General features: G+C 52.1%; 1 protein-coding gene across 1 annotated transcript in view; it reads right to left on the bottom strand.

Annotated features, from left to right (window-relative positions):
* PMP22 (peripheral myelin protein 22) overlaps positions 1–11,480 on the bottom strand; it is a 15,408-nt gene extending 3,928 nt beyond the window's left edge. The window contains exons 1-2 of the mRNA XM_009577072.1: positions 11,437–11,480; positions 370–510 (exon numbers count right to left, since the gene is read on the bottom strand). Of these exons, the coding sequence (XP_009575367.1) occupies positions 370–487 (118 nt within the window). The 5' untranslated portion in view covers positions 488–510; positions 11,437–11,480. The remainder of the gene's footprint in view (positions 1–369; positions 511–11,436) is intronic.
* Between the last annotated feature and the right edge of the window lie 6 nt (positions 11,481–11,486).

Here is an 11,486-nt window from a genome sequence, read left to right as displayed (position 1 = left end):
CCGGGGCGCGGGGAGAAGGTGGCGGGGCCCGCCGGCAGAGCCCTGCCCCTGGCTCGGTGGGTCTGGCACCCTGCCCCTCCGAAACCTCCCTGGCCGGGGCAGCAACCCTCTTGCACCTTCCATGAGGCAAGGCAGAAGAGCTTGGATGCATAACGTGCCCTGACAGCCGGACCCCATCCCGGGACGTGCAAGACCTCAACAGACCCAAATTATTCATCCCCCTTTCCCGTCACTGAGCCATGCAGGAGCCAGTTCGGTGGCCCTCCTGCTTCGGTACCCAAGAGCATGCTCGTTTCCACCATTACCCTCCCGTCTGCTTGAAAGCCCTTTCCCCACCAGTGACAGCCCCATCGATCAGCCCCCACTCACCAGCAAGGATTTGGAAGATTCCAGTAACGTAAAACCGTCCGCCCTTGGTGAGCGTGAACAGCTGGCAAAAGAACAGGAACAGGGACAAGACGCTGAAGATGATGGAGAGGATCATCATCGCTTGGACAGACTGCAGCCATTCTGGGGAAAGACAGACAGACAGAAACCTCAGTGCGGGCACCACAGTCGCGAGCCCCCACCACAGCCCGTGGCCTCGGCATCATCCCCCATGCCAACATCCCACCCATGGTTCCCATTAAGTTTCTTAACAGCTGGGAGATGTGGCCACATCCAGCGCCGCACTGGCTGGCGAAGTCCTCAGCACCCGCATGATGCTGCCTGGGATTTAGGATGACACGTGCATGGTCCAGCGTGCTGGGGTAAAATGAATTGCAGGGCCACGCACTTTCTCAGGGGGCATTTATAATGAAGTATGAGCAGACATATTAGCCCTGATCTGAAGCCTGCAGAAATCAAGACAAAGCCTCTCCCCCAGCTTCGTGTCAGGCCCTGGGAGTTCCGCTGTACTAGAAACACAAAAGCCATGTGCAACAAGCCGTGAGACACTGAGCTGGCCAAGCTCGGAGGTAAAATAAATACAGAGCGAGTGAAAACACCCTCTCTGCCCTTGTGGAGTCAAACCTTTCGGAAAGAGCCTTCCCCAGCTGCCAAACGCAGCTGCCTCCCAGAGCAGACCAGTTAAACCAGCCCCTGCGTGAGTCACTGCCCAGCTATTTCCAGGCTTCGTGAGTGTGTAACTCCCCGCGTAAAAAAAAAATATATAAATAAACAAGCAAAATGCCACTCCATCCCATGAGCTGCTGCAGCTTGACAGAAAGAGGCAGTGCCTCACCGCACCGGGACGGGGCCGTGCTCACAAATGCCTCTGCCTTTCCCTTTCCTTATAAAGTTTGAGATCAAAATGAGGATTTGCAGCCTTCCTTGAGAGGTCTTTAAGGATGCAACATTGATTAATTCACCACCAAAGCCAGGCAGGAGTCGGTACAGGTAAACTGAGGCACAAACCATCCAGTGAAAGGCAGAAAAATCTGCGGCTGGATCCTCAGACAGAGGAGTATTAGGCAGCACTGAAGTCTCAGTCCCAGTCCCGTGTTCCTGCCACGGTTTTACTCCCACCAGCCTCTCTCCCCCAGCTACACGCTGCAAGAAACGGCTTTCTGCAGCAAATAGCTGAAACATAGCAAAACTTCCAAATAAAGCTACGCTTCAGCTTAGCAACCTTCAATACTTGGTGCAGCAAATGAGGCCGTTTGGGACTGCCCAGAGCAGCGTCTGCTCCCAGAGAAGCGATGACGCTTCCCCACCAAATCCTCGCAAGCTGCACTCGTGGAGGTGAGAGTGGAATTTGAACTGGAGAGCGAGGTACAGCCTTCAGCTGGGACAGCAATGATGTTCCACGCCCGAGACCTTCCAACAAATCCATGCCTGTGGGGAACACCCCGTGCAATTTAGTAACGTCTGGCGTGTTTGGCTTTGGACCATCAATTCTACCTCTTGTCTTCGCATCTTGCCTCCTGACATGCAATGGAGCAAATTCAGGCCCTGCCCACCAAAGCAGACCGAAACGACCCAGAGCGGCCTCTGCTCATTGCAGACCGCTTCTTCCTTCCCCTCCTTTTCATGCTGCTACTCTGCAGCATTAACTGGCCCTGCTAAAGAGCTGCTGCGCTTCACTCGTTTCAATGCCGCCAGGTTTACATCCAGGTGCACCCGTTGCTGCCGTTCTTTAGGAAGGAGCAGTTATCACCGGTGTCACTTCCAGGAAATCCCAGTATGGTTTTCACACTGATGTGCACACAAAATGTCCCATATATTTCATCTATCATCTCAGCTGGCCGGGCAGGGAAACCCTCCTGCCTTGACCACACCTGACCCTTCAGCTCTGGCCATGCTAAACCAGCGGGCAACGGAGGGGATGAAGCAGCTCAAACGCTGCTAAAAATCAAGTCATAAATCATTGCTCAGGTGAGGTTGGAGAAGTATCGTTAGAGGGTGTCCAGCTGCTGAATTGCAATCTCCTTCCACACTTCAGCACAGAAAGGGCTCCCATCCCAGGTCTGGGGAGTTGAACTCTTGTCTCACCCTTTCCCGAGCTCTAAAGCTGGGTCCAGCTCCATGCACCAGCGGAGCCAAAGCCTGCCTGGCCCCAAGCCCTGCAGCTTGGTCCAGGACCCAGGAAGCCAAGCCTTTTGTGATTTCAAAGGCCATGGGATCCGGCCCGGAGAGGAGCCCTTTCTGCTCGGAGGTGGATGCTCCAACTGCCGGTTATTTTAGGAGAAGGCTGTCTAGACGGAAAGCTGAGCTGAGCTGCCCTTTTAATTGCATCCGCCTCCCCGTGCCTCTTTTTTGGTTCTGAATGTGAATGATTTATATGGGCTTGTAATAAAGAGCCGTGTCAGAGGAATTATAAAGGCAGGCACCGAGAGAGGGGTTTCGGCAGCCAGCCGTGCTGCTCTGCTGCAGCCAGAGAGCAGCAGTCGCACGAGCTTGTGAGCAGGGAAATCAAGAGACGATCCCACAGAGCAGAGCTCTGGGCCTGCTCACATCCAGCCCTTTGCTGACTTTTATTGGCCTCCTTTGTAAAAACGAGGGGAAGGATCTCCAGCTCATGACTCAGAAACCCACAAGTGCAAGCTGCTATATTCCCATTAAATCCAAGCCCAGCTGCCCACAGACTTCAGCTGTATTAGGCTAGCTAATTGCCCTTAATTCACTTGAAAACACTACTATAACTGCAGATAGCATTCCTATCTCCTCAACTCTGTATGCTTTTAACTCCTTTGCTATAAGCGCTGTGTCCTACCTATAGGCTTTTAAAAATAAAGCGAGTTTCCTACAGGGAGGTCTGGGCCCCGTGAGTTGTACCATGGGGCTGTCAGCACTGTTTACTCCCAGACTGTTATTTGTGGTTTCCCCTGGGCAGCGAGTCCGTTATTCCATTTTTCTCCTGCATCTCTTCAGCTCTGTGTTTATATCTTTGTTCTTCAGGAGGAGGAAGAAAAGGAAACAGAGTGGAGAGGACAGATAACACCCTGCAAACCGCTTCCGGAGAGGACCCATCGGGAGCATTTTTAGAGCCCTTTCAGGCAGTCAGAAATGAAGTAAGAAGTTTTTACAAAACAAATTTGAGAATTTTCCAAAGCTCTGCAAGCCCTGCTGTGCTCACATCACCACTTATAACAGCAGGGAAAAGACTTCACCCCCAGGATGCTGAAGACCACATTTCACTGCCCTAAAATCTAACATGAAAGAAAGAAACCCAGAGCAGAAATTGAAACAGAGCAGAAATCGAAACCTAGAGCAGAAATTGCTGCTGAATCCCCCAGAAAGACAGTAACTAACCCAACCCCTTCCAGCAAAGCCCCAGCCCTCCTTGCAGGGAGGTTTTGTACCTGGACAAGGGCTGCAGCTGAGCAGGATTGACGGGACAGGCAGAAACATGCCCTCGGCCAGGAGCAGAGGGCCTTAAAGGACAAGCATTGGCTCCCCAGGGTTTAATTCACTGCTTTGTCATAGACACCCTATCCTCTTTTGACCCAGCCCAGGAGAAAGAATAAAGTGCAAACTGAAAAGAAACATATTTGAGCAATCAGCTTATACACTCGCTGTAAGACATCGCATCAGCAAGTTAGTGCTATGCATTAAAAACACCCGTGTGCTGTGACCTGCACCTGATGGTAACATTTTGCACGTATACCTTTCCCTTTGCAAACTGCGTACGCACCGTACACTTAAAAAGCAACCACTTCTCGGGAGGAAAACATCCACTAAGGATGTAACTGTAGCATATAATATATACAAAACTAGAGGGAGAGGAAATTCATGACCGCCTCTGCATGGTAAAACCTGCTCCTTCAATGCTGCAAACTAAATATCAGCAGGGTCAGGAACAGCACATCCATCTACTGGCACGAAGGTACAAGCCCAGGTCTGCCAGGAAAAGATGCGTTTTCTGAGCAGAGTTTTTCCAAAGCAGACTCTCAGGCTTCAAGATCTGATCAAGAACCTGAACCCAACTTGCACCCTCACATGAAGTGGATCGGTCACATCACAAGTGCTGGGGCTTGCAACAGTTTTAAACCTTGACATTCAAACACCCCTTAAGAGGGTTGAAAAGGGATGAACTAGCTCAATTGCATCATTTTTCTGGGGCTGAACTTCAGACCGCTGCCCCTTGGCAACTCGCTGTACCAACCCAGAAAGGCAAAAAAGCTCAGCTACCTGCCGTGCTATTCCTGGACAGCACAGACCCCCCCCGCCAGCACCCACGCTCCCACCGCTCAAAGTGAACACCTCTCCTGTTGAGAACAGCATCGTGGTTCGTCAGCCACATCCAGCAGAGCCGCTAAGCTCTCCTAAGGAAAATAACAGCTCCATGACATTGCAACTTTCTTCTGCTTCGGCCCCAGACCTCCCACCAGCACGAGGTCAAACCTTCCCCGGCCGCGCTCTGGGCTGTTGGATGCTCAAGCTGGGAAAAGCAGGTTTTCCACCCAACAGTTGCTCCTTTCCTATCCTCCTATGTCCACTCCCTGGAGAGGACTGCAGGGTGCTGGATTGAAGTATTCCTGGAAATCCCACCAGAAAAGGGGGATTTTAAAGAGCTCCTGAGGTATTTGTAAGGGCCAGGGGATGAGCAGGTGGGAAACACCGGGGCTGCCGGGAGGCAGCGAATGAACACAGTGCTGCAATTCCTGCCAAGACTTCTTGGTCCTTTTCTGTAGCTCCCTTCAGAAGGAGATGAAACCCTCAAAGCCCTCTTTTCTCCTCTTGTCCTCTTTTCCTCTCTGCTGTCCTCCCTTTTGACTTCTCCTCGAAGCTCCATCCAAGAAGTCCCTGAGGCCAGGAAGTCCATAGCTCTCCAGAGCTGCCACATTCAAACGTGAGCGGTTTTGCCATGAGGCCGCAGCAGCCGTCCCATTGACCATCAAAGCTCACATCCCACAGAGGCAACCTCTGATGCTGCTGAGGCAGCAGAAAGCTGCTGGCACCATGAAAAACACCTTCCAACAGCTCCATGATGCCCGAGCCGGCTCTTCTCCAAGACCCTCAGCGTGGTGGCTCTGACCTCCTTTTGGCTTGTGTGTGAGAGCGAGCTGAGGTGGTAGATACATCATTTCAGGTCCTCCAAAGAGCTTAGGTACCAACTCCCACTTATTTCAAGTCCAGGCACCAGGAGCAGGGATGGTGAGCGGTGATGCCCTGACCCACAGGCATGCTGCTGGGCTACGCTCAGCCTGTGGCTCCGGGGACACCCAAGAGTCTCATCAAGGACAAAAAAATGTTGGGTTAAGGGTTTTCCAGCACTGCACTCTACAGTGGACTCCCCCACCCATTCTTCTGGTTTTGCAGTCATCGTTTGCCCACATGTTGCCTTCTTCCTCCCTTTTGCTCCTCTTCCATGAGCCAAACTCCCCCACCCAGCAGGGAAGGCTGACTGACCCCCCTCCTTACACAGAAACAAGGGAGCCAAAGAGCTCTGGAGCAGCTGAGAAAAAAACAGCACTAGTTCCCTACCTCTTCTTATCAGATGCTCTTTGTAAGAAGAACAAGCAACAATAAAAGCCTGGTTTGAAGCAGAGGAAATCCCTTTCATATCGCACGCAACATGGTTATGGCAGAAACTGATCCGAAATACAAAATATTCTCTTGGAATACCCCACAGTTTATTTTAGACAACTATTTTAGACAACAAGTTACAGTCACCCAGAAGCTGGCAGAGAGGGGTTCAACCCTGCCCAAGTTAGGCCAACGTTATCTATCATTAATGGCAAAGTGGATGCCCCGGACCCACAAACTGCTGAGATTAAAAGCTGGCTCTTTGCTACTCTGCTGCAAACTGCAAAGACCCCGAAGGACCAGAGATGTCCCCAAATCAAGGAATCTCTACCTGTAGTCCCTAAGCTGAATGGGGCCAGCTGATGGCTAGAACTTCAAGCATAAAGGCTGTGCGTTAATATACATACAGGCCGTCCAGTATTTACTGCAGGGCTTCATTACAACAGACTCAGCATCCTTAAATATGGGTAATTTCTTGCTAGTTTGCAGCTGCCCAGCAGAAATAAAGCAAAAGGCTACAACAGCGCTGTGCCCGCAGACTCAGCGTAAGGGTGGAAGGTTACTTCAGCATTCAATAAATAGCTGAAACCATTTTTAAAATCTTTGAATCTTTAAATCTTTGAACTTCTAATTTGCAGGGGTGACTGGACTATCGTCTCCATCTCACCCTCCTGCTCTAGGAAGTGTCCCCTCACCAGTGACCAATTCTCCAAGTCTTGATCCACTTGGTGCAGTCTTGGCTCTTCCAGTGGGCTGGAGGGGAATTTGCCCCCATCTCTTTTTGTTGAGATATTTTATACTCACTCTCAATAATGGAATTAGACATTGAGAAATAATTTACCTCGGTGCAGGGCTTCAATGAACCCTTGCAACATCATTTTCAGCCACAAAAAGGATTACATCAAGTTAAGGATTACATCCTCCATCTCTCCATACCTTTTCTATCTTATGTGAGTCCAGCATTGCTGGAAGAAAGAGTTTGAAAGAATAAGGGCAGCAAAGCCACTCTGGAGGGGCAGACAGAGCAAAAGCAACATGTTCAGATGTTTCTGTTATGCATTTTAAAGTGGAGAAGCAGCAGCACAATTCCTCCTAGGAACAGCTGATGGGTCAGGGCACAGATGCCCCTGCCTCGTGCCAAGGACAAAGATCTTTCCTGCCTCTTCCAGCGCAAAGAAAATGCATTTCAAGCACCAGCAATGCTGCTTAGGGTCCCGTCTGCCAGAGCAAAGGGGCTCTGGAAGAGGGAAGGTCAGTGTGCAGAAGAGCAGGGCAATACCCTGGTGCATAGCTGTGCCTGCCCCATCGAGGGGAGGTGCATCCCTGCCCGCCCGGGAGGTCCAGGGCAGATCTCTGCTCCTGGAGGACCCACCTGGGCTTTGCTTGTGGCCATCACATCAGCAAATTAGCAGGTGCATCATACGGCCAACGGCACTTAGTAATCATGCGGATTGGCAGCCTGTGCATTTCCCAAGGTTTGGGGTTTTCTTTTCCCTTTAAAAAAGCCAGAAAACACCAGCCTGCCTGTGAACAAGCCGGTCGTGAGAAAGCCACAGAGCAGCAACAGGAGAAACTGTAAGAAGAAAACAGGAAAATTGTCTCCTGACGTTAGAGAAGGATGTAGGGATCTCCACGGAGGTTCCCATTGCTTCCCCACATTCAGCATTCCCACCAAAATCAGAGCAAAAGCAGTAGAAAGGAGCAGAAAAAAATCTTCTTGCCTGCATAAAAAATTCCGTTGTGGAAAGAAAAGGCCATTTTTGGAGGAAAAAAAGATCGCTGTCTGGAAATTTAGGGTGGAATCTACTTAAGAGCACTTGAGCGGCTCGGGTCCAGCCATGTGCCCCGTGTCTGCAGTGGGATCACACAGCTGGGGGCTGGCGCGCAGCTGTGCCGACGCACAATTCTGGGATTCAGAGCTGAATTCTTGAGATAAGTCTTTTCCAGGAATGTCTGACAGAGCAAACGAAGCAAAGATTGCAAGATTTTTTCCATAGTTCTCGGCCTCTCGGGAAAAAAAAAAAATCATTATCTAACAAGCAAACGCAGAAATCAAAGCAACAAGCAGGCAGTTGTAAAAGGCGAAGAAGTGGGCATCTGCCCCCGACCCGGCGTTTCCTCCTCCCTCCCTGTTCTCGCATCCATCAGGACCGCTCAGCCCTCACATACGCAGGGGGTTCGAGCCCTGCCGAGAGGAATGTGGGAGGTGGGAGCTCAGCCCCCACCGAGGCCAATTCCATCCTGCGCCCAAGGTTTGCTAATGTCCCGCGGAGCCACGGTCCTACAGTCCTCCTGCGGTCAACCCTTGGGTTCTTTTGCTGCTTATTCAATACCCACAGGATAATCTATAAGATTAGGAGCACGGTCCCAAACCTGCCCCAGGGTTAAACGCAAGCAAATCTTGCTGGCATCTAGTTTTAGCAAGTTTAGCTTCTCGTTGGGCATCCAAATAACGGTCATCTAAACAAAAGGGTCCCTGTGCGGCAGGACAGTGGGCGAGAGGAGGCTTCATCCATCCTCACCCTGCTGAGACCAAGGGGAGCATCACAGCACAACAAACCCACCACCCCAGTGCCACGGCAAACCCCCCCAAAGCCCCCATCCGTGCTGAAAACCCGAGACCCAGCCCTACCGAATTCCACATATTCCGAGTACTGAGCACCACTCCTTTTCAAAAAGAGAAGAAGAAATAACTGCACTACAGCGGCCACTGCGACGGCCAGAGGAAAAACTGCCTCTACGTAAAGACCAAGTTCTGCCAAAATTCCCGAACGAGGATTTCTTCCTCTTAGCCCAGAGCAGACCTTGGCACTCTGCGATTAACCGTTAAGCACCGTCCTTGGCAACAGGCACAGAGAAACAAATTCTTAAGACTTTCTACAACCCAGCGTAGCATGCACAGCCTATGTTTTGAAAGAGATTTAAATGAGAACAGTTTGCGGTATTTGGTATAGGATCTTTCATATTTTTGAAAGTAAGCATATTCTTAGCAAAAAGAATATGAGGAGCATAACAAGAACCAGGCAGGGGATGAGCCTCAGAGGTGGCCCTGCCACAGCACCCTTGTCCCGTGTCCCCACTATCCAATACGTGGCGGAGCGCAGCTCCCCTGGCAGCACAGGGGCGGTGGGACCAAGGGGCTCGGAGACGGGCAGCGGGGAGGGAGGGTGCAGGGATCCACCAGAAAGGATGCTGAGTGGTATTTTTATTCTGTTTTTACAAACAGATTTTAAAAGCCTTGCATAAGCCTAGAAAATATCTTTTGATTTTGGGTTCCTACAGCACCGGTGAGCTCTGGATCCTGCAGCCAGGGTCCCACCACATGAAGACCGTGGAGATGGAGGGAGCAGAAGCTTTTGCCCAAGCAAAACCCCCTTTTCCTGATGCCAGAGCAGAGCCTTCATATAAATAAGAGCTGTCAGAGAGCTCTTTAAGACTTGAGCACAACGCACCTCTACTCAAACAGCAACCCACCGGGGCACCTTATCAGCCAAGCTCAGCTGCCTGACCACATTTGTAGCAGGGCCATCTTGAATATAGCCTCTTTAATGATAAAAATTCATCACTGAAAGGATCCAGAGGGAAGCCCCTCTTGGAGCAGCTTCTGGGAACACAGCAATATAGACTCGCAACACCCAGCAGGTCAGTCAGACGTGGAGGAGACCATCCCAACCGCATTTTGGACAAGCCCCTCTCAACACTGACAACTCCCCGACACGCAGCATCCTGCAAACACCCCGAAAAAGCAGTGCAGGTAGGAAAAGCAACAGATTTGGGGAGGCTTTACAGCCCTCGGCTCTGGGACTCCGGGGAGGGGGTGGGCAATCGCTGCCTTTTATTTCAAAGCGCAAAGTCAGCAGTTTTGGAGCACGCATGAATGGCCATGAAGCGGCTTGCCTACGCTGCAGATAGCCAGCACCAGCCAACTGCTGATGAAGGACATGGCTCCAGAAGGCTCCTCGACGGGGACAGGGTCCAGCCGCTTCCCGGCCGGCCCGGACACCACCAGGCGTCAGCAGAGACCGGCAGCCGTGGCTTCGCTCCCACCGAAACCGGACCCTGGGGCCAAGCAGGGAAACGCTGCTGAAGAAACACGCCGCTGCTTTCCGCGCAAGGAAGATGAGAGGGAGAGTGAGCATCAGCATCCACCTCCCCACGTGGGGTACCCACGAGTGTTTTGCTCCCAGCAGGCTGGGGATTAGGGTGACCCGAATCTCCAAAAACCTCTGACGGTGTCCCATCACCACAAGACCCTTTGAAAGCTTTCAGTGCTCTCTCCACTGCGACCGTTCCCTCTTTGCCAAGACCACGTGGCATTGGTTTGCTCCTACGCCAGGACCATGTTTCCAGCGTAGTGTGACTGTGCTCCCAGCGACATTGCTATGATTCACAACTGGTTTCACTGGGAGAATCTGTTTCCACAGGAAAGCAAAAACCAGGCTAACTGAAAACAAATGCTGGGCACAGCACCACCGGCATTAGCCCTGTTTTCTGGGGAAACTGAGGCACGGGGTTGCCTGACTCCCTGAGCACAGATTTCATGTTATTGGTTCTAGATGCCCTGGAAACACTGCGTCACGGCATCTTAGCAAGCACTCCTCCCCTGCTGACCTCAGCAAACACCTCACCGGGTGATGTCACCCAGCATGACATCAGCCTTCACCCAGCTTAGTCCAGAGGTGGCTCTTCAGCCACCCCAGATGTGCAGATGCCACAGGAGCCATTTCAGCAGTGGGATGAGGCGGAGCCTGAGGGCTCAGCACATCCCATGCGCGGTGCTCGGTAGCGAACCATAGGGCGAGGAGCGTGCCCAAAAACTCAGCCTGTCACAGCAGCAAAAAACAGGGCAGCTTTCTAGGCAGGGGACAGGCTGTCCTCGGGGCACCACGTGCATCTTTAACACGCCCTCACAACCAGAGCAAGAGGGAGGCATGCCAAAAATGGCCCCAGCAGGGCGATGGGCGCCCAGTGAGTCCTGCTCCAAGGACTACCTCGCGTTTATACATCCAAGTGTAATCAAAATGGGCTAATAACAGCAGATGACCAAAAAGCACTCAAGCCGGTCACCTCCACTGCGGCGGAATGTGCTGAACACCCCACCGCGATGCTGCCAGGAGCTGCCCCACAGCTCGAGGGCAGCAGGGCAGAGCAATGAGTATTGGGTCTAGTACCCATGCTAAGCCCCATCACAACTTCAGGGACTGATAAGCGCGGGGGGGGGAGCAATCCCCCCGCTGCTGAGCCAGCCCTGTGTCACCCCACCAGGACACCAGGAACACGGTGGATCCCTGCCCCTCCATCTGGGGACAGAGCAGAGGAGGCAAGGGGAAGGGGTGTGAGGGAACAACTTCAGGGGGGTGCAAGGAAAAGCAAGAGGGAATCACAAATAACCTGCACAAGGAGGCAAACCCTCCTTGATTTCATAAGTCCGCGGAGGAGAATAAAAGCGACGGGCAGCAACAGCCCTGGTCGCCGGGGAGCACTCACCGTTCGTGGATGATGTCAGGCAGTGGAAGACGCTACCGGAGGGGGCAGTT

This window comes from Fulmarus glacialis, unplaced genomic scaffold (assembly GCF_000690835.1).
Source record: "Fulmarus glacialis isolate BGI_N327 unplaced genomic scaffold, ASM69083v1 scaffold18594, whole genome shotgun sequence".
Taxonomy (NCBI): Eukaryota; Metazoa; Chordata; class Aves; order Procellariiformes; family Procellariidae; genus Fulmarus; species Fulmarus glacialis.
This window is presented reverse-complemented; position numbering and strand designations above follow the sequence as displayed.